This window comes from Bombina bombina, chromosome 1, assembly GCF_027579735.1.
Source record: "Bombina bombina isolate aBomBom1 chromosome 1, aBomBom1.pri, whole genome shotgun sequence".
Classification (NCBI taxonomy): domain Eukaryota; kingdom Metazoa; phylum Chordata; class Amphibia; order Anura; family Bombinatoridae; genus Bombina; species Bombina bombina.
In genome coordinates this window covers 442,220,733-442,245,222 of record NC_069499.1, presented here as the reverse complement: position 1 = coordinate 442,245,222, position 24,490 = coordinate 442,220,733, and the positions used below count along the sequence as shown (strand labels likewise).

At 36.2% G+C, this 24,490-nt stretch overlaps 1 protein-coding gene across 1 annotated transcript in view; it reads left to right on the top strand.

Annotated features, from left to right (window-relative positions):
• LOC128638201 (bile salt export pump-like) overlaps positions 1–24,490 on the top strand; it is a 192,392-nt gene that overhangs the window by 132,155 nt on the left and 35,747 nt on the right. The window contains exons 20-21 of the mRNA XM_053690063.1: positions 11,856–12,017; positions 13,842–14,045. Coding sequence (XP_053546038.1) covers positions 11,856–12,017; positions 13,842–14,045 — 366 coding nt within the window. The remainder of the gene's footprint in view (positions 1–11,855; positions 12,018–13,841; positions 14,046–24,490) is intronic.

Here is a 24,490-nt window from a genome sequence, read left to right as displayed (position 1 = left end):
GAAATCAGCTCTTTTACCTGTAAAAAAATACAAAGTCCCCCCTAACAGTAAAACCCACCACCCAACCAACCCCCCAAAATAAAAAAACCTAACTCCCATTTGCATGGGCATTGCTCTTAAAAGGGCATTTAATTCTTTTGTATTGCACTTAAAAGGGATTTTAGCTCTTTTTCAAAGCCCAAAGCACTAATCTAAAAAAAAAACACCCCCCCAAAAAAAAAACTTTTGTAGACCACATTTAAAAAAATATAAAAACCTAACACTAACCCCAGAAGATATACTCACGGTTTCTGAAGTCGGAACATGCAGACAGTGAGAAGTCTTTATCCAGGCGGCGAGGTCTTCATCCATCCTGGGGGCGCCTTCTAACTTCATCCCGGCAGCGCGGAGCTGAACCATCCTGGAAGATGCCATCCTGCGCGGAGCGTCCTCTTCATATGGTTGCTGCCGTACACTGAAGTTGAATGCAAGGTAGCCATTTCAAAATGGCGTGTCTTGCATTCCTATTGGCTGATTTGATTCGTCAAATTTAAATCAGCCAATAGGATGAGAGCTTCTGAAATCCTACTGGCTGTTCAAAACAGCCAATAGGATGAGAGCTACTGAAATTCAGTAAATAGGAAACATGTTATTAAAGAAATCATTTCCTAATGGGAGTAAATAACATATTATTAATTGGAGGATCCTATTAACTTTTAATAGTGTATTCCATAAGTTGGTTTTTTATGAGGAATGTTCAAATATCACAGATAATATGTTTATACCGATTGGTTAAACATGATGCATATGTATGTGTTTTTGGGCATTAATTTAGGATAGTTGTTCATCAATTTAGGATAGTTGTTTATTGGTTTTTGATGGGCTTTCAGAAATTTCTGCAATTGTTTGCAACTTTATGCAGCAATTTTTTGCAGCTTTTGCTTGCGGATTTTTGTGATGACTTATCAAGAATCATAGTGACACCTTATATTGACAGCATTATTGGATTTATATACAGAATGACTAAAGGGTTGTCAAATATGTGCTTCTTTGGTTATGCTGCATTGGGCCCTTTTTGTGTGATATTTCAAGTTGTTATGCAGTATTCTGATATATTTTATACAAATATATCTATCTGTATATGTTCAATAGCTTAATCACAGGCAAATGGGTTTGCTATCTCACTTTTTTCCTCCTCAGTGATGTAGTGTATGCAATTTGGAATATTTGTTTTTTGTGATATATGCATATATTTGTATTTTATATATATTTGTATGTTGTTTCATTTAATTGTTAACAGGTGTATTTGTCCCTTTAAATAGGGGAAATAACACCTGACAAACTTACCCTATGATTAAGTGCTCAATTGAGCACAAAACTAGTCAGGGAGTTTGGAGCTGTCTACTTTTTAAATACATGTTCAAATAAAGGTAATATTTTTTAACTATTTTTGGCCCTGTGACTCCATTGCTTAAAGTGCTGCTGTATTTGACTTTTTGGACTACTGAAATTTAGTAGCTCTCATCATATTGGCTGATTTGAATTTGAAGAATCAATTCAGCCAATAGAAATGCAAGGGACGCCATTTTGAAATGGCTACATTGCATTCAACTTCAATGTACGGTGGCGACCATATGAAGAGGACGCTCCGCGCAGGATGGGATCAGACTCCAGGATGGCTTACAGTAATTTTGTAAGGTAAAAGAGCTGATTTCTTTAGGGCAATGCCCTACAAAAAGCCCTTTTATGGGCTATTGATAGTTTATTGTAGGCTAGGGGGTGCTTTTATTTTGGGGGGCTTTTTATTTTTATAGGGCTATTAGATTAGGTGTAATTGTTTTTATTTTTGATAATTTCGTTTATTTGTTTTGTAATCTTAGTGTTTTTTATTTTTCATGATTTTAGTGTTAATTATTTTTGGTAAACTTTTTTTAAAATTTGTAATTTGAATTTTTAATTGGTAGTATTTTTTATTTTATTAGATTAGTTATGTTAGGTTAATTTATAGTTTAATGTTAGGTTTATTTTTTATTTCACAGGTAAGTTTTTATTTTTTTAAATAGAGTTATATTGTAATTTTAATTTAAAGTTAGGGGGGTGTTAGGTTTAGGGGTTAATAGTTTAATTTAGTGTTTTGCGATGTGGGGAGCCGGCGGGTTTTGGGGTTAATAGGTTTATTTAGTGGCGGAGATGTGGGAAGCCAGAGGTTTAGGGGTTAATAACTTTATTTAGTGGCTGCGCTTTTGGGGAGCGGCAGAATAGGGGTTAACTTTATTATAGTGGTAGTGATGTCGGGGAGTGGTGGTTTAGGGGTTAATATATTTAAATAGTGTTGGAGATGTGGGTGGGCAACAGATTAGGGGTTAATAGGTTTATTTAAAATCCATAACTACTGCTCTCAGATGGCGGCATGGATCGTGTCGGTATAGGCTGTAACGCAAGCATTTTAGCCTCACCGCACAACCTGTAATACCGGCACATTTTTTTGAGTGCAGGATTGACAGGCTAAAATGCATGCAGTATAGCTATACAGACACAACTCGTAATATGCGTTACTGGCCATTACGCTGAAATTGCCATTTTTCAGCGTTAAAAGCCACAACGCAAAACTCGTAATCTAGGTGATAGCGAATACTATGTCACATAATTCCTCAAAATCCAGCTTCACATCTAAAACCCATTTCATGTGTAACATTATTAGAAAAATCATCAGTGAGAGGGGGCTATCTGAATCCCTGAAATGTTTTTTGAGAGTGAGTTTTCGAACACATAATAATATAACTAATAATCACATCTTGATCAGATATACAGCCTTTTGTCCTAATGTGTGATGTTGTTGTATTGTCAAGTCATAGGTAATGTCATGTGACTCATACAAATAATAATAATCTGATGCTTGAGTCTAGCTGCAGCACAAGAAAGCATTTTTTTAAGCATACATGTTGCATGTGGTGCAGCTCTGATTGGCTGTACTGCCTGCTTGTCAAAATAAGTTTAATAAGGTTGCCAGGGGTGAATAAAAACTGAAATAGAGTGTAACATTTTTATTATAAAGAATGCTTATTATATGCTTATAATGATATACATTTAAAACCTCATGCTTAGGGATAGATTTAACAAGCAGCGGATGCTGCAATCTACCCCCGTAGTTCGCAGATTGCTGGAAACAAGAGTTAAGAAGCAGCTGCTTCCTAACTCGTCCGCCACCTCTGAGGAGGCGGACAGCAATCATCCCGATCAGATACAATCAGGATGATTGACGCCTGCAACCCCAAAAAATCAAGGCAATAATACAATACCAGCAGCACTGTGAATTTGAAATATTTATTCAACTTTATTCCAGCATAGAGGGAAATGAGAAAGACAACGTTTCGGGCTGTCTGCCCTTATTCATGTCATAACAGGTAATACCAAAAATGCTCACCACACAACACCACACCTGGTGGTTAATTAACCATCTCATTAACATTCTAATTAACTCCTTCATACCTTTTACAGAGTTACTTATGTTATATCCCCACCTAGTGTTGTCTATTATAATTACATTAAAAACAAAATATTACATTTTAGCAGCGAATACCTACACAAATAAATTCCACTCCATATCCCTATTCATTCCTTTTGGATACATAGAATCTGACATAAATCCAGTGCTCTTCTCGCCTCTTAAGATATAGCTCTCTATTACCATCCCTTCTTAAAGGGGCAACATGCTCATACTCTAGTGGGTTAAAAGCTATAAGGAAAACATTGTCCTCTACAAATGATTACTCTATTATCCAACAGGAATTCATCATAGAATTCTTAGAAATTGTTCTTTATTACAATTACTTTTTGTTCCAGGACACTTTCTATATGCAGAGTCAGGGAACTGCCATGGGATCCAATGTCGCCCCTACCTACGCCAATATATGCATGAACCAATTTTAAGAAAAATTTGTGTTTGAAAATGAATTGTACTTAATATGTGGCGCCACCTGGTAGCGCTACATAGATGACATTTTTGGTGTATGGTGGGGGGACATTGGATCCCTGGAGAAATTTGTATCTACCCTTAATGCTGCCACATCCCATATTAAGTTCACTTTGACACATAGTTAATATCTGTCCCTTTTTTAGATACGTTAGTATATAAAGAAGGTCATGTTTTAAAAACAGATTTATACATTAAGGAGACAGATTGTAATAGCTTGTTGCACTTTACTAGTGCACATCCGGAGACCCTACTCAAGTTCCTTCCATATAGTCAATTGTTGAGAGTGAGACGGATTGTACAAGATGACAGTCTAATAAAAACTAGACTGAGTGAGATGGGACATAAATTTATTGAATGGGGTTACCCTAAATCTAATATTCAGGAAACTATCAAAAAAGTCCATGACATTTCTAGAACAGAGGTGTTGAGACCCAAAATAAATGAAGGGAAAAATAAAAAACAAGATAGAATGGCTTTTGTTTCTGAGTATAATGTGTTAGGTAAACGTATTTCAGGGATTGTGAGGAAATACTGGCATATATTAAGGGATTGTCATCCATTATATGAGGTTTTTAAGAATGATTTTTTTTCAGCTTACAGAAGGTCTTGCAATATTAAAGATAGATTGGTGAGGGCAGATGTAGGCCAGATGTAGGCACTAACAAAAGAGACAACACAGGATATATGACATCTAAGAGGAATGGTTGTTTCCCTTGCCTATCTTGTTCAAATTGTAACAGCATGATTAAAGGAGACACGTTTATACATCAGCTGACAGATCAGAAATTTAAAATTTCTGGATTCCACATGTGTAATACTACTTATGTAGTTTATTTAATTAAATGTCTGTGTGGGATTATTAACTTGGGCAAGACGACCCAAAGAGTGAGGGAAAGAATGATAAAGCATAAATCAGCAATAAGACGGAAAGATAAGGAAGCCTCTGTCTCTCCACTCAGGTTCCAGATTATTGAGCATGTTGCCCCTTTAAGAAGGGGTGGTAATAGAGAGCTATATCTTAAGAGGCGAGAAGAGCACTGGATTTATAAGTAAGATTCTATGTATCCAAAAGGAATGAATAGAAATATGGAGTGGAATTTATTTGTGTAGGTATTCGCTGCTAAAATGTAATATTTTGTTTTTAATGTAATTATATTAGACAACACTAGGTGGAGATATAACATAAGTAACTCTGTAAAAGGTATGAAGGCGTTAATTAGAATGTTAATGAGATGGTTAATTAACCACCAGATGTGGTGTTGTGTATAAAGGTGAGCATTTTTGGTATTACCTGTTATGACATGAATAAGGGCAGACAGCCTGAAACGTTGTCTTTCTCTGTTCCCTCTATGCTGGAATAAAGTTGAATACATATTTCAAATTCACAGTGCTACTAGAAATGCTTGTGCAATATTAAATGTTGACAGAGTATCATGTCCGTCTGACATTTAACCCCTTGAGTGCTAATGACGGCTCTGAGTCATCACAGAGTTTCCCACTCTGGTGCTAATGACGGCTCAGAGCCGTCACTAGCACTCTCCCAACTTGAGGGAGATTTGGGGGCTCCCACCCGCTCCTACGTAATAAACGTGATGACGTCACCGCGCAACTTTATTTAACATTAACAATGTTAAATATAGGAGCAGGGGTCATGCTTCTTAGAAGCCTGTATCCCAGGCATCTAAGAAGCTACAGACCCCCAAGACCCACCGTTGGAAAGGTAAGTCTTGGGGATCTGAAATAAATAAAAAAAAAGTAAAAAAAAAATATTTTTAAAAATATTAAATAAAAAACCATTTAAGAAAACCTTAGCACCCAGGTGGGAAAGTGCTTAGCACTCAAAGGGTTAATAAATCGGCCCCTAAATCTTTAAAGTGATTTTACCATCACTTTAAGATTAAGGATCTTTTAATTGCTTAGTTTATTTCTAACATATTCCTCTAATTTCCAAAATTGTCTTAAAATTAAATTTGTTATCTCATTTTACTCTTTCTTGCTAATTTGGTATTATTTTTACTTATAAATCAGATGAATAAATTACAAGAATCCAGGGGGGGGGGATCCTACTCATGTCTGAAGAATTGCATTATACTACTTTGATACTTTTATAGCTAGATCTGCTAAAATGTTAACCTTTTAGATTTACCTCAAAGTCAAATTGTATTCAGTTTTTACACTTGTTCAAAAGCCAAAACTGCTCTGCTTTGCTTTACATTTTCAGTATGTAGAGTCTGCCAGTTTAATGTAAATCGTTGATGGGCAAGTTTCATACCGAATGTATTAATCCATTTAAGAGTGATAAGCATTTGAATAAAATGTATTTTAGAAAGCAATGCACAGCCGCTGTTACATGAATTTCGGGAAAATCACACTGTTGCCCTACAAAGAGATTAAAAAGGCAGTAGCAAAAATAAACATAAACAACTTGTTTATTTTAAATGTTTATTTTATTAATAATAATAATAATAATAATAATATGATATTTAAAGGGATAGAAAGGTCAAAATGAAATGTGATGGTTGCATTTCACTGTGAAATATAATAATTTTTGCAATATACTTTCATCAGCAAAAAATGCTTCTAGTAAAAGTTATTAGTTTTTCTGCGGCATATGCACATATCCTGTGAATGCCCATGCACCAGTATTTAAACACTGAGGGGCCAATTTATCAATGTCTGTCCGACATGATACGCTGTAGCGTATCATGTCCGACAGACATCTCTGAATGCCATCAGCATACGCTGTCAGCATTTATCATTGCACAAGCAGTTCACCAGAACTGCTTGTGCAATGCTGCCCCCTGCAGATTCACGGCCAATCGGCCACTAGCAGGGGATGTCAATCAGCCCGATGATACAGGATCAGGCAGATTGAAGACTGCAGCCTCAGAGGCAGAGGACCAGTTATGGAGCAGCAGAAACAGGGGCATCAAGCTCCATTCGGAGCTTGATAATTCAGCCCCCATGCCTGCTCAGAGAGCTATCTGTGGTGTGTATTCCTTCTGAAGACATCATTTGTGTCATACAATCCACCACTGACTCTCTGAGAAGGTGTGGTGTTTAAATACGGGTGCATGAGCCCTCACATGATATGTGCATATGCCACTGAAAAAAGTAAAAACGTTAACTAGAAGCGCTTTTGCTAATGAAAGTATATTGCATAAATGCTTATATTTTAAATTGAAATGCATCCATGCAAATATAATTTTTGACCTTTCTATCGCTTTAAATAAAGAGAAATGCATGATATTATGATGAGAAGTTCTAATCCATGCTATATAGTCAAGTTATTGCTTAAAGCCTGCTCTGAATATATTAGACAAACATTCTTAGAATATGAGTGTTTTATCAGTAATAGGTCAGGCTGCCTTTTAGGATAGATGGGCTTTTTTATCATAATAATCCTTTCAACAAGCAGACAGAGTGATATAATACAATAATAATATAATGCATTGTTGAGTCTAAAAGCAGCTTTATGGGCAGAACAATATAAACAAAGAATCAAATCATTCTGTTTGCTCCTGATCTGCTTTGTGTTTAAAGGCAGCTTAACGTGCAGATCCGTTCAGATAGTAAAACGATCACCCTGATGTTTATTGTTGCTTACATAGCAAATAAATGCACTATGATTATGTTGTGTTTGTTTGTTCCCATTAAGTTTGTACCATGGAACCGTAAAAACAGAAACATTTTACAGTTTACGTATTCCTTAATAGCCTTGACTCATAAAATTATGATTGCAGTGTGCTTCCTTTTTTATTTTTTGCTCTGCAATCTTGTGGTTTTAGATGTGATTTTCTGAGAGGCCACAGTATGAGTTTTCTAGAATTCTAGCAACAGGCTTTGTACCAGTTTCTATTTTTAACCAATGTAACAAATTGCTTATCCAGATAAAAAAGATAACACTGCATCTAAATTGACATCTAGTTACATGCTGCATCGGGGACTTTTTTAACCCCTTAATTCCAGAAAGGTTTGCAATCTGTTGCCTCTGTACCAACCAAGGAATTATAACATACTGTAAGTAAACATGATTATGTCCTTAATTACTATCAACAACATGTGGGCTATCACTCCTAATATCAAGTAAGTCTCCCGTCTAATGACTGTATATTAAATGGAGTTTTATATTTGGGACAATGGACAAGAGCTTGCTATGGGTTGCCAGTTATTCACTATTATACTTGACAGTAACCAGCTACATATAAATAAATAACTGAACACATAGCTAATGGAGTCAGATCTGAAGTTGATGAGGACACATAAATCACCAGGGCTTCCGGACCTAGGGTCTCATCAAAGGTATGGGGTATAACTGACTGGGGCTGCATGCCCAGTGCTCTTAGATAACTATAAACATAACTAACTAGATCTGCAGGGCAATGGGGTCCAATCTGAGGTTCAGTGTGCTCATATAATGAGGGTTCTGGGGCAATAATATCTTAGTCAAAATCTGATATGGACATTTGACTCAGTTTGTTCATGGGCAACCTCACCACATGTTAGTAGCCCAGTATTTGGACAACCTTAAAAATCCACTTTATGCCTGGTACCAGGACCGTCTTTAACACAGGGCAAAAGGGGCAGCTGTCCTGGGCCCAGTCTCTGTTGAGGGGCCCAAGAGTCCTAAAAAAATTAAAAAAAAATTTTTTTTTTATTGTTCATACCAGACTGCTGATGTGACATGGGGAACACACACATTCAGTCCTAATACTGTCACAGTCAAAAGTACTCTGCTTATATTTTTAAAAAAAAACTGTGCCAGACCGTGCCGGTGTCATGCGACATGCCAAGCTAGTGCCAAAGCTGTTTTAGATGTGCACTGTGCAGCACTGAATGCTAAGCCCTAACTCGGCATCCAGCCATTTCCCACTGCATCAGAAAAGGTCCTATTGGGGTTACCACTGTTACCAGGTAACTGCTCTGGGGGTGGGGATTGTTTCTGGGTAGGGCTGACTGTAGACGCATGCAGCAGAAAGCTGGAGCGGCAGGCACATGAGGATTTGAGCATCTGTGCAGCTGCATACACTGCTCTCTTCAGTCTTGAGGCTGTGTGACTCATCTCACACTGTATCCATGCAGCCTTGGACAGACAGCATCCAGTCTACTGGTCCCCTTAGCCCATCTCTTTCTGCTGTGGCCCTAAGATCAACTAACTGAAGTTTGTTAGGAGAATAGTGCTTTGTAGAAAGGTGTCAGTGGGAAGAATAAGTGAGTGCACACACGCCCCTTCCCATGCAGCATTGTCTAGTTCAGGGTGAGAGGGAACTTGTCCTAGCAAAGAAGCGACAAGTGCTGGTGTGGCTGATGTATAGCGTCATGCTGATACTTCACACATTAATGTAAGGTTTATTTTTATAGTTTTTATTTTCTCTCTGTCTCAGATTTTACAGCTTCCCATAGTAGTTCTGCTGTTCCAGTCAGTAAACTTATATTTGTCTGCACCTCCATGCTTCCTCCTTTACCTTGCTTTGCTCCTGTTGGCTGCCCTAAATCTCTTTAACCAGCTAACCTCACACCAGAATCACATTCAAAAGAATATTAAATGAATCCACAGTGGAGGAATTTATATATTTATTTACTTATTAGTACTGCTTAGGTCCAGTTTCACATATTGCATTTTTTTTTTTTAAATGATTAGCCCAGCAGAGGATGATCCACCGCTGGGCTAATAATAATAAAAAAAAAATTGATTTAGTTGTTTTTTGGGATGTTGGGGTGGAGATCAAAATTGCATGGGGTGGGGGGCCCCAAGAAAATTTTTGCCCAGGGTCCAATCAATATTAAAGATGGCCCTGCCTGGTACTACAGGTTTTTTTAGCACCAATACAATGTGTGTGTGCATTTTTTATAGTCCAAGTACATTGGGATGGTATCCAGATATTATTTTTTAATTGTAACACACACACACACACACATACATATGTGTTAGTACTCTGTATAGTTATATGAATAGCAGTTCTGCTTCAATCTGTTAGTATCCATGCATTTTAGAATGATCTCCCACCGAAAACATGCAAAAGCAGCAAGGATTAGTATACATTTAAAAGTGTACTAAATCTTTAGCTTAGGAAACGTTTGATTGAAATGCACTACTCATGCATTAAAAAGCCAAAGTTAGAATTCAGATAAATACAAAGCAAATCTCATGCATGCAAATTGCTGTTATATACTGATAGGGGTTGAAGCAGAACTGCTATTCGTATAACTATACCGAGTACTAACTGGCTCCATAGTGGGACTTATTTTATATATTTATTTTTTGTTCATCTTAGGAAAATCCTATTGAACAAGGACTGATGTATTTATTTTAATGAGACAGGAAAGCCCAGGTTATATGTTTTAAAATACATTCACCACTTAGCATGGATTTTGTTTACATAGTAATACAATTGTTTCACCTTTTTGCTTTCAGAAACAAATATTTTCATGTTTCTTTTTAAAGTGTGGAGATATGTAATATATGTGTTGTATCTATGTTCCCTAAACAGGAGGGAATAATCCCGTCATTTAACATATGAAATTTACCTTTGCATTTAAATTAAGATAACTAGAAGGTGCTATCCTTGGGTATAATATATATATATATATATATATATATTTATATATAAAACACACAAACATATATATATATATATATATATATATATAAATGTAACACACAAACATATATATATACTGTATATATATATATACAGGTGGCCCTCGGTTTACAACGGTTCAATTTGCACCGTTTCAGAATAACAACCTTTTTTTCAGTCATGTGACTGCTATTGAAAAGCATTGAGAAGCAGTGCATTGATTAAAATAGCCAGTAGGTGGAGCTGTCTGCTTGTGTTGCAGCAAATATATGCAAGCCAAGCAAGCTGAAATTAATCAGTTTAACCAAACCTGAGCTATCGAGCAGCTTGCAAAGGAACAAGATCTTCCTGTCTATAAAGCAGTCCAGATTAGAATGCATAGAAAGAACTGTTTGCAGAAAAATGCAAGTAAAGTCTGTGTTGTGCAATTTTATTAGGTTTATAATGCTGTTTAGCAAATGTTTTTGTTAATTTAACTTAGTTTCATTTTATATTCTGTGTTGTGTGATTATTTTATTAGGTTTATAATGCTGTTTAGCATTTAAAGTCTTCATTTCAAAGCTTTAAAAATAATGTATTAGGTGTTACTTATGCCAATTTTGAGAGGGGCCTGGAACCTAACTCCCTCACTTCCCATTGACTTACATTATAAACTGGGTTTCAATTTACAATGGTTTCGATTTACAACCATTCCTTCTGGAACCTAACCCCAGCGTAAACTGAGGGCTACATGTATATATATATATATATATATATATATATATATATATATATATATATATATATATATATATATATATATATATATATATATATATATATATATATAGGTAAAATGGATAACTCTGCTCCCAAAGAATCATACAATTTATATATAATACAAAATTATTGATTAGGCAGCAGGAGATGAGCAATGGTTGCCACAAGGTAAGTGCCACTTCCATTTATTTATTGCACATTAACAATAATGACATTGATAAGACAGTGTGGCCTTTAAAATAGTTATATATTTTTTTTATCATATTTCCAGTACAAACATTATTTATTTATATTTTATTTAATGAAGTTATCCTACCATTTAAAATGTGACCAGGAGGTTTTTTTAAGAGCTGAATCCTGATATGAGTTTCTTTGCATATTTATTGTGTTCAGCTCTAGCAGATTAAATCAATACTTTGAGAAAGTACTTTTACAAGTTAGATTACATTGTTTATGTTTTAAATTAACCCATGAAATGGCACATCCATATAAACTGACATTTGAGCTGGGTGAAAGAGTATTATTTGCTGTCATAACCAGTGAACTTACTTATTTCCCAGGGTTTTGCCTTTGCTAAATCTGGAGAGCTATTGACTCGGAGACTAAGAAGACTTGGCTTTCATTCAATGCTGGGGCAAGAAGTTGCTTGGTTTGATGACCCCAACAATAGCCCAGGAGCTCTGACCACTAGACTGGCAACTGATGCATCACAAGTTCAAGGGGTAGGATTGGAATATTTGGTTATGTTTGTTATAAACAAATTGTTTTTACATTGATCTACTTGATAACATTTTTCAAAAACGGTTTAGAAAAAAGAAATTAGCTTTAGGCAACATATAGTTTACCATGAGATGCTGAGATGACGATTTAAGAAATGAAGCTGCCACCTAGTGGAAAGTGAAATATAACCTGTGTAGTAACTGTAGTCATTTTACATTGGTTGGATTTCATTATACATTGTTGCTGAGAATAACAGCAGAAAGGTATGTTCCTGATTCTCTAAGGTTATCTGATCTGGTGAGATAATCTAAAAGGTCTTGTCATTATTGAAAGGTACCTCAAATAAGGGTCAAATGATCAAACACTTGCCAGTATGGGGAAAAATCTTGCAAAAGCTTTGTGATTTTCTTAGACCTTATACTGTTATGTATATGTCTTTCATTCACATGCAGAATACTTTAAAGGGACACTGTACCCAAAATTTTTCTTTCGTGATTCAGATTGAGCATGAAATTTTAAGCAACTTTCTAATTTACTCCTATTATCAAATTTTCTTCATTCTCTTGGTATCTTTATTTGAAATGCAAGAATGTAAGTTTAGATGCCGGCCCATTTTTGGTGAACAAACTGGGTTGTCCTTGCTGATTGGTGGATAAATTAATCCACCAATAAAAAAGTGCTGTCCAGAGTACTGAAACCAAAAAAAGCTTAGATGCCTTCTTTTTCAAATAATGATAGCAAGAGAACGAAGAAAAATTGATAATAGGAGTAAATTAGAAAGTTGCTTAAAATTGCATGCTCTTTCTGAATTACAAAAGAAAAAAATTGGGTTCAGTGTCCTTTTAAGGTCAAATTTGTGGTTATAAAATTCTTTGAGGGACCTCTCTGTACTGCCAAGATTTCTTAGGTTATCTCACCTGAGGGTTTTAGATCATTGGGCAATAAAAGTGGGGTTTGAGATGTGCAGGAGAGACATATTAAATTTCAATATACTCCTAAAGTTTTTGTTAATTGGTCCTAAGTTTCCAAATTTAATGTAATATTTATAATGAATTTATTTTTGCAGTCCTGTCAACATTTTAAATGACTCTGTGCATACGTATGCTAGTCATGCCGTTAAATGTTTCCTCTCACTACATATCTAAAGTAGATGAAATAAAACTGATTCCCACTGACACGCTTGCTTGTATTTCTAGTACTAAAAATGTATTTATACTTCACTAAATAATTTAAAGGGATACAAAACCCCATTTTGTTCTTTAATTATTCAGATAGAACATGCAATTTTAAGCAACTTTCTAATTTACTCCTATTATTAATTGTTCTTGTTCTCTTGCTATCTTTATTTAAAAAGCAAGCATTTAAAGCTTAGGAGCCGGACCATTTTTGGTTCAGAACCTGGATAGCGTTTGCTTATTGGTGGCTAAATGTAACCACCAATAAGCAAGCACTATCCAGGGTGCTGAACCTAAAATGGGCCAGCTCCTAAGCTTTACATTCCTGCTTTTCAAATAAAGATAGCAAGAGAACGAAGAAAAATTGATAGTAGTAAATTAGAAAGTTGCTTAGAATTGGAATCATGAAAGAACATTTTTTTGGTTTAGTGTCCCTTTAACTTAGTCACATATATAACAATATTAAAAGAACATCTTTAGGGTTAAATGAATTAACTATAATTATTGCATAGTGTGTGTTGTATCTTCTAGCTGTGATCATTGTTTGCCATAAACAGGTAAATGGCAACAAGTGCAGATTTAGGTGTTTGTTGTTTGCCTTAAAAGTGCCTTTTATAGCTGTACTTTTTAATACAATTTTTTCTTTTTCAGGCGACGGGTTCTCAGATTGGGATGGTTGTAAATTCCTTGACAAACATTGGAGCTGCTCTTATCATTGCTTTTTATTTCAGTTGGAAACTGAGTTTAGTTGTTCTATGTTTCTTACCGCTGATTGGGTTATCTGGAGTGCTTCAAGCAAAAATGCTTACAAGATTTGCCAATCAGGACAAAAAAGCATTGGAGACAGCTGGAAAGGTAATACTATGACTACTGAATTAGTATGAAAGGGACAGTAAACACCATGTAATTAAAGGGATAGTAAACACCACAAATGTTATTGTTTAATAAGATAGATTATCCCTTTATTTAACATTCCCCAGTTTTGCATAACCACCACTGTTATAGAAATATACGTTTTACATCTGTAATTACCTTGTATGTAAGCTTCTGCAGACTGCCTCCTTATCTCAGATCTTTTGACAGACTTGCATTTCAGGCAATCAGTGCTGATTCTTAAATCGTGCGTGAGCTCAATGTTATTTATATGAAACACATGAACTAACTCCCTCTAGCTGTGAAAAACTGTCAAATGCATTCAGATAAGAGGCAGCCTTCAAGGGCTTCAAAATTAGCATATGAGCCAACCAAGGTTTAGCTTTCAACTAAGAATTCCGAAAGAACAAAGCAAAATTGATGATAAAAGTAAATTAGAAAGTAGTTTAAAATGGCATGCCCTATCTGAATCATGATTTGGTCTTTACTATCCCTTTAAATGTATTTCTGCTTTTACAATAAATTAACATACTAGGTGGGTATATAAACAGTTGAATGCATTAAAACCTTGTTTGATGCAACAGTTTTTTTCATAGTGAAAATCTGCCCACCACTTGCCCTATTTAGAGGAGACTATCAGGACTGGGGTAAACACACTGCTAGCCACTGTCATTTTGTTAGAAAATGCTTCATTGTTTTGCTGTCTCTTATCCGATAATCTATGCTGGGGCCAGTTAGGACTGACATGTGGCAGGGTTAGGCTGGTGAAGTTTGCAGTGTTTGCTTCTAATTGTTAGATTTGATAAATCCATAATTTTCAGGATTAAATCACAGAAAAGGTTAGCAAAAAATAAAAAAGTGTATTGCATTGCTGTTCTACTCTGTTTAATTTAACTTTTTATATTACAATCTCAAAGTGCTTAAAGGGACACAAAACCTAAATGTTTTCTTTCATGACTCAGATAGATCATGCAGTGTTAAGCAACTTTCTAATTTACTTCTATAATAAATTTATCTTTGTTCTCTTGGTATCTTTATTTGAAAAAGCAGGAATGTAAGCATAGGAGCCAGTCCATTTATGGTTCAGCACTTGGGTAGAGCTTGCTGATTGTTGGCTACATTTAGCCACCAATCAGCATAAGCTACCTAGGTGCTGAACTAAAAATGTGCCTACTCCTGTGCTGGCATTCCTGCTTTTTAAAATAAAGATAGCAAGAGAACGAAGAAAAAATGATAAGAAGAGTAAATTATAAAGTTGCTTAAAACTGCATGCTCTATATGAATCATGAAATAAAAAAAATTAGGTTTAGTATCCCTTTAATGTTTACTTAAAGGGACAGTTTAGTCCAAAAAAACCTTTCTGTTTTAAATAGGGCATGTCATTTCAAACAACTTTACTATTTACTTTTATTACCAATTTGCTTTGTTCTTTGGTATTCTTAGTTGAAAGCTAAACCTATGAAGGTTCATATGATAATTTCTAAGCCCTTGAAGGCCGCCTCTTATCACATGCTTTTTTATTTGCTTTTCACAACTGGGGAGAGCTAGTTCATGTAAACTATATAGATAACATTGTGATCACGCCTGTGAATTGTGGCAGACACTGCACTAATTGGCTAAAATGAAAGTCAATAGCTAATAAATAAAATATCATGTGATCAGGGGGCTGTCAGAAGATGCTTAGATACAAGTTAATCACAGAGGTAAAAACTATCGGCAAGATTATGAGTTTTGCGGTAACAGGGGTGCGTTGCTAACGAGCATTTTTTTTTTTTAACGCTACCTTAAGACAACGCTGGTATTACAGGTTTTTTTAAACCTGGCGTTAGCCGCAAAAAGGTGAACGTAGAGCAAAATTTAGCTCCACATCTCACCTCAATACCAGCGTTGCTTACGGTAGCGGTAAGATAGCTAAACGTGCTCATGCATGATTTCCCCATAGAAATCAATGGGGCAGATTCAGCTGGAAAAAAACTAACACCTGCAAAAAAGCAGCATTCAGCTTCTAACGCAGCCCCATTGATTCCTATGGGGAAACAAAAGTTATGTCTACACCTAACACCCTAACATGAACCCCGAGTCTAAACACCCCTAATATTACACTTATTAACCCCTAATCTGCCGTCCCCGATTACCTACAGAAAAAAGTGATTCTGGGATGGCGCTCAACAAAGGAGAGCTAAGAGGTATAATGTATTAAGTGCAAGGGCTCTGATATTAAATATATATGTGTGTGTACACTAGTGAATATTTACAATAAATGTAGAATTAATATAGGCCAATAGCAATAAACTATTCCGGTATAAAAATATTAAGCAGTTAAACGGATGGAAAGAATTAAATTTAAATAATGTTTATTACATACGTGACATTAGATAAAAAATAATGATAAAGGCATCTAAAAACAAACACAATATAAGCAATAAGAAATATCAATGTGAAAATGTGTACGAATATATGATCTCATCTAGAACAGATAATAACAGAAAAGAGATACATAAGAATTCTAAAACCTGTATCTTCCTGTGAATATTGCAACAAATTCCAGAGAGTAGCTGTTTTGTGCAAAGTTGTAGCCAGAAACTCCGGATAATATGTGTACTCCTTTCCTCGGTGTTGAAGATCAGTGCAGCGTTCTCTGCAAACGGTGGAGGATACTGTGATCCCCGTATGTACACAAACAGTTCCGGGCTGTAGTGCAAAAGGTGTTCCGGTGTAGGTAACTCTTTGATAATCCCACAAGGTACCGATTACCCCGATTACCTAAACTACCTACAATTAAATACAATGAAATTAAATAAACTAAAGTACGAAAAACAACAAACACTAAATTACAGAAAATAAAAAAATTATTAAACATTTTTAAAACTAATTACACCTACTCTAATTCCCCTAATAAAATAAAAAAGCCCCCCAAAATAATAAAAATCCCTACCCTATACTAAATTACAAATAGCCCTTAAAAGGGCCTTTTGCGGGGCATTGCCCCAAAGTAATCAGCTCTTTTACCTGTAAAAAAAACAAAACAATACCCCCCACATTAAAACCCACCACCCACACACCCAACCCTACTCTAAAACCCACCCAATCCCCCCTTAATAAAACCTAACACTACCCCCTTGAAGATCACCCTACCTTGAGACGTCTTCACCCAGCCGTGCACAAGTGGTCCTCCAGAGGGGCAGAGGTCTTCATCCGATCCGGGAAGAAGAGGACCTCCAGATGGCCAGAAGGCTTCATCCAGGCAACATCTTCTATCTTCATCCATCCGGAGCGGAGCGGGTCCATCTTCAATCCAGCTGACGTGGAGCATCCTCTTCAAATGAAGTTTCCTTTAAATGACGTCATCCAAGATGGCATCCCTTGAATTCCGATTGGCTGATAGGATTCTATCAGCCAATCGGAATTAAGGTAGGAAAAATCCTATTGGCTGATTGGATCAGCCAATAGGATTTAACTTCAATCATATTGGCTGATCCAATCAGCCAATATGATTGATCTTGCATTCTTTTTTTTTTAAATATTTATTTATGACAAAGACAGAGAAGATTAATACAGTCTCGGTTACCAAGTATAAAAACATGTGTCACAGTGAATATACATAATATATAAATACATACTTAGGTAAAAAGCCATATAAGTTGGATTAAAGACGCAAAAGTGCCTATACATCATTCCATTCGTTCAAAATTCTTTAGTGCACTAATAGTTATAGAAATAAACCATAAAAAATTGCATAGGGTAACCAGATAAACCTTTGTACAATAACTAGTCTTTCTTTGTCTCTAAAATTTCCCCCTTTTATCCCCCCCCTAATGGAACAAGACGAACCACCTCAACCAGAACCATGAGAACAAAACCGAAAAAAAAAAGAGAAAAACAACCCACAATAGAGATAAAGGTCCTCCCTCATATTCTCCCCCCCCCCCTCCCCCCAGACCACCTCACTCGGCATCCGTTGCCCACTCTTCCGGGAAGCGGCCCCCTAAGATATTAATCTGGACAAACTCCGAATTTCTAAATGGTTTGATTAATTTTTTGTTGTTGTATTAAGGGCAAGGATCTTACAAATGGCTCCCATTTTTTAAAAAATACTTCTAAGTGTTTATCTTGAGGGAATGGTACATTATATTGTTCTGTTATGAGTTGGTTGCACAGAGCCAATTTAAATTGTGCCATAGTAGGTGCAGAAAATGCTTTCCATGCTTTAAAGATGAGGCTACATGCTGTTAGTATAATAGTATTTATCAGACTATAGTTCTTAGTGATGCCCTGATATTTTACCAGGAAGAAAATTTCAATTGGGGAAAATTTATGATCCAATTTCAAAACCACCGTCATCCAGAATGTGATTTTTCCCCAATATTGATATATTTTGGGGCAGCTCCATAAACAATGGAATAGATCAGATCCTATAGATGAGCATCTAGGGCAGAGCACCTTAGTTTTATACCACTTAGAGAGGAGCGCAGGTGTAAGGTATCTCTGCAGCCCATTTTTCATCTGTGACTCCCTCCAAGTTGTCGGAACCCAACTCTGTTGGATTATTTTAAAGCTCCCGACAATAATCCCCTCATCAATTTCTGGAAATAGAGTAGACCACCTAGCAATCATTTCATTAATTTGCAGGTTTGATGCTTTCTGATTTAGCACTAAATATAAGGGGGAAATAGCGTATATTCCTGCCGCGTAAATCGTAATCCTGGTCTGTAGTTCACCCATGGACCAATTGTTCCCATGTTTTATGTTCAGCTCCCAGAGAAGATGCCTAACTTGAAGGTAAGCATAGAATTCTCGTGCCCCTAAAGCATACCGTGTCGCAATTTCTTGAAATGTAACTGGATGCCCCTCTGTATCTTGAATTTGGCCCAAGGTCTGAAGGCCCTTTGTCTCCCATTCTCTAAATATCTGATTGTGGATACCGGGACTAAACTCTGGGTTGCCCACTATGGGTAAATATTGTGAGACATATGGAGAGATTCCCACCTCTGTGCACAGTCTTTGCCAGGCTACAATGACGTTCTTGAAGGTACATAGGTAGAATATATTGGACGGCAAAGACGTAAGAGGGCAATGCAGAAGTGCCTTTAACCGAAAAGGAGCTACAGCCTGAGATTCCCAGATAAAAGATGTAATCTGCTCCTTCTCAGTTAGCCAATCTAATGCAAATCTGGCTATAATAACCAGGTTATATGTCTGAATATTAGGAAGTGCCAAGCCAGCAGCTGACTTGGAGTTCATAAGCTTAGAGGCGGTAATCCGTGGTCTCTTGCCATTCCATAAAAATTTGGAGCAGGCTTTATTGTATATAGTAATATCTTTTTTATGTAAGAACCACGGAATGTTTTGCAATATATAGAGGAGTTTTGGAAAGATAACTGATTTAATCAGGGTCACACGAGCGGTTAGCGAAATTGGTAACCTAGCCCAGTCCTCGAGCTTTTTCTTGCATGAGTCCAGTACCATCCTATGATTTAGTCTATACCATTCTTCCACGTTTCTGGATAAACGTAAACCCAGGTAAGTAATCTGGGAAACTTCTTGAAAAGGATGTTTTGCATGTGGTGGTGAGTTTTTATGTATCCACATTAGTTCCGATTTTGAAGTATTGATCTTAAATCCAGATATTTCCCCAAACTCTTGGGTAATCTTCTGTAGAATAGGTAGAGATGCTTTAAGATTAGATAGAAATATGAGGAGATCATCTGCATATAGGAGAAGCACCAGTTTCTCCCCCGCCCATTGAATCCCCTCCAGTTCTTGTCGTAATCGGATAGCTAAGGGTTCTATACTGAGATTAAACAGGAAGGGTGAAAGAGGGCAACCCTGTCTAGTCCCTCTAAATAGATCAAATCGTTGTGTAGAAGCATTATTAACAATCACCGCAGAGGAGGGGGTACTATAGATCAAGCGTATGTAATTGGTAAAGAATCCTGAAAACCCAAATCGTTCCAGCGCAAAGAACAGATGGTCCCAATGATCTTGCATTCTATTGGCTGTTCGAATCAGCCAATAGAATGCGAGCTCAATTCTATTGGCTGATTGCATCAGCCAATAGGAATTTTCCTACCTTAATTCCGATTGGCTGATAGAATCCTATTTTTAAGGGCTATTTGTAATTTAGTATAGGGTAGGGATTTTTATTATTTTGGGGGGCTTTTTATTTTATTAGGGGGATTAGAGTAGGTGTAATTAGTTTTAAAAAATTTTTTTTATTTTTTTATTTTCTGTAATTAAGTGTTTGTTGTTTTTCGTACTTTAGTTTATTTAATTTAATTGTATTTAATTGTAGGTAGTTTAGGTAATTAATTTAATGATAGTGTAGTGTTAGGTGTAATTGTAACTTAGGTTAGGATTTATTTTACATGTAAATTTGTATTTATTTTAACTAGGTAGTTATTAAATAGTTAATAACTATTTAATAACTATTCTACCTAGTTAAAATAAATACAAAGTTGCCTGTAAAATAAAAATAAACCCTGAGATACTACAACGTAACTATTAGTTATATTGTAGCTATCTTAGGGTTTATTTTATAGTTAAGTATTTAGTTTTAAATAGGAATAATTTATTTAATTGTAGTAATTTTATTTAGATTATTTTAAATTATATTTAAATTAGGGGGTTAGGGTTAGACTTAGGTTTAGGGGTTAAAACCTTTAATATAGTAGCAGCGACATTGGGGGTGGCAGATTAGGTGTTAATAAATGTATGTAGGTGTCGGCGATGTTAGGTACGGCAGATTAGGGGTTAATAAAATGTAACTAGTGTTTGCGAGGTGGGAGTGCGGCGGTTTAGGGGTTAATATATTTATTAAAGTGGCGGCGATGTCCGGTAGGCAGATTAGGGGTTAAACTTTTAATTTAAGTGTTTGTGATGTGGGAGGGGGGCCTCGGTTTAGGGGTTAATAGGTAGTTTATGGGTGTTAGTGTACTTTTTAGCACTTTAGTTAAGAGATTTATGTTACGGCATTAGCCCATAAAACTCTTAACTACTGGCTTTTAAATGCGGTAGGAATCTTGACAGGAGAGGGTCTACCACTCACTTCTTCCAAGACTCGTAATACCGGCGTTAGGCAAGTCCCATTGAAAAGATAGGATACGCAATTGACGTAAGGGGATTTGCGGTAAGCTCGAGTCGTGGAAGAAAAGTGAGCGGTACACCTGTACCTGTCAGACTCGTAATACCAGTGGGCGTTAAAAAGCAGCATTGGGACCTCTCAACGCTACTTTTTAAGGCTAACACAAGACTCATAATCTAGCCATATATTAATATAACTGTGTTGGTTATACAAAACTTGGGAACTTTGTATTTATTTTATCTAGGTACAATAGTTATTAAATAGTTATCAACTATTTAATAACTTCCTAGTTAAAATAAATACAAATATACCTGTAAAATAAAACCTAACCTAAGCTACAATTATACCTAACACTACACTATAATTAAATAAATTACCTAAATTAACTACAATTAATTACAATTAAATTAAATAAACTTAAGTACGAACCCCCCCCACTAAATTACAGAAAATAATAAAATTACAATTTTTTAAACTAATTACACCTAATCTAATCCCCCTAATAAAATAAAAAATCCCCCCAAAATAAAAAAATCCCTACCCTATACTAAATTACAAATAGCCCTTAAAAGGGCTTTTTGCGGGGCATTGCCCCAAAGTAATCAGCTCTTTTACCTGTAAAAAAAAGTACAATACCCCCCAACATTAAACCCACCACCCACACACCCAACCCTACTCTAAAACCCACCCAATCCCCTCTTAATAAAACCTAACACTACCCCCTTGAAGATCACCCTACCTTGAGACGTCATCACCCAACCGGCAGAAATGGTCCTCCAGACGGTCCGAAGTCTTCATCCTATCCGGGCAGAAGAGGTCCTCCAGACGGCCAGAAGTCTTCATCCAGGCGGTATCTTCTATCTTCATCCATCCGGCGCGGAGCAGGTCTATCTTCAAGACATCCGACGTGGAGCATCCTCTTTGTTCAACAGCAACTGGAACAATGACGGGTCCTTTAAATGACGTCATCCAAGATGGCGTCCCTTCAATTCCGATTGGCTGATAGAATTCTATCAGCCAATCGGAATTAAGGTAGAAAAAATCCTATTGGCTGATTAAAAAAGCCAATAGGATTGAGCTCGCATACTATTGGCTGATTGGAACAACCAATAGAATGCAAGCTCAATCCTATTGGCTGATTGGATCAGCCAATAGAATTTTTTCTACTTATTTCCGATTGGCTGATAGAATTCTATCAGCCAATCTGAATTGAAGGGACGCCATCTTGGAGGACCCGTCATTGTTCCAGTCGCCGTCGAACAAAGAGGATGCTCCACGTTGGATGTCTTGAAGATGGACCCGCTCCGATCTAGATGGATGAAAATAGAAGATGCCGCCTCCGTCTGGAGGATCTCTTCTGCCCTGATAGGATGAAGACTTCGGACCGTCTGGAAGACCACTTCTGCCCGGTTGGATGAAGACATCTCAAGGTAGGGTGATCTTCAACGGGGTAGTGTTAGGTTTTATTAAGGGTGGATTAGGTGTGTTTTAGAGTAGGGTTGGGTGTGTGGGTTGTAATATTGGGGGGGTATTGTATTTTCTTTATAGGTAAAAGAGCTGATTACTTTGGGGCAATGCCCCGCAAAAAGCCCTTTTAAGGGCTATTTGTAATTTAGCGTAGGGTAGGGATTTTTTTTTATTTTGTGGGGCTTTTTTATTTTATTAGGGGGATTAGATTAGGTGTAATTAGTTTAAACAAATTGTAATTATTTTATTATTTTCTGTAATTTAGTGTTTTTTTTTAGTAATTTAGTTTATTTAATTTAATTGTAATTAATTGTAGTTAATTTAGGTAATTTATTTAATTATAGTGTAGTGTTAGGTAATTGTAGCTTAGGTTAGGTTTTATTTTACAGGTACATTTGTATTAATTTTAACTAGGAAGTTATTAAATAGTTAATAACTATTTAATAACTATTGTACCTAGTTAAAATAAATACAAACTTGCCTGTAAAATAAAAATAAACCCTAAGCTAGATACAATGTAACTATTAGTTACATTGTAGCTAGCTTTGGGTTTATTTTATAGGTAAGTATTTAGTTTAAAAAAGGAATAATTTATTTAATGATAGGAATATTTATTTAGATGTATTTAAATTATATTTAATTTAGGGGGTGTTAGGGTTAGACTTAGATTTAGGGGTTAATAACTTTATTATAGTGGTGGCTTCGTTAAGGGCGGCAGATTAGGGGTTAATAATTGTAGGTAGGTGTCAGCAATGTTAGGACGGCAGATTAGGGGTTAATAAAATTTAACTAGTGTTTGCCAGGTAGGAGTGCGGCAGTTTAGTGGTTAATATATTTATTATAGTGATGCGATGTCCGGTCGGCAGATTAGGGGTTAAACATTTTATTTAAGTGTTTGCGATGTGGGGGGGGGGGGCTCGGTTTAGTGGTTAATAGGTAGTTTATGGGTGTTAGTGTACTTTTTAGCACTTTAGTTAAGAGTTTTATGTTACGGCGTTAGCACATAAATCTCTTAACTACTGACTTTTAAATGCGGTAGGAGTCTTGACAGGAGAGGCTGTACCGCTCACTTTTCCAAGACTCATAATACCGGCGTTAGGAAAATCCCATTGAAAAGATAGGATACGCAATTTACGTAAGTGGATTTGCGGTATGCTCGAGTCGCGGAAAAAAAGTGAGCGGTACACCTGTACCTGCAAGACTCGTAATACCATCGGGCATTAAAAAGCAGTGTTTATTCCCAGACTGCAAAACAATGAAAATTATGTTAACAAAATAACAGCTTTAAATACTTATTAAAAATATTGTCCTAGATTATAAGTGTGGCACAAAAATATTAGCACTATTGAGCACTAACAGCAATCAACTTAAATCAATAGCGCTCTTATTCTTACACTTGTATTACAAGTTGAAAGTAAAACATTAGCGTAAGATCGAAAGAAAAGACATTCCTCCAGCTGCTAGTTAATTTAAAAAGTCCTTTATTTTTTCCACAGCAGTGCAGGGTCCTACAAATAAAAGCGACATTTCAGGCTTACACTTGCATGAGTAAGAGCTAAGTGTAAGTCTGAAACTTTGCTTTTATTTGTAGGACCCTGCACTGTTGTGGAAAAATAAAGGTCTTTTTAAATTGTCTTTTCTTCAAATACTATGAGCATGGTAAGCTCACTCCGTGGACTGATTTATTAGGTTGTGCTGTCTCTTTACACCTATATTTGTAAGATCGAAAGACTCTGCTGTGCTAACATCTGGAGGTGGGAGAGCGCAACCACTCTGATTCCTTTTTCCCATAGATTTCTATGGGGCACGCAAACCTGAAGGTGCTCTAGGACAATTGCGCTAAAGCCAAAGGTGCATTAAGAAATACTTTAAATATTTA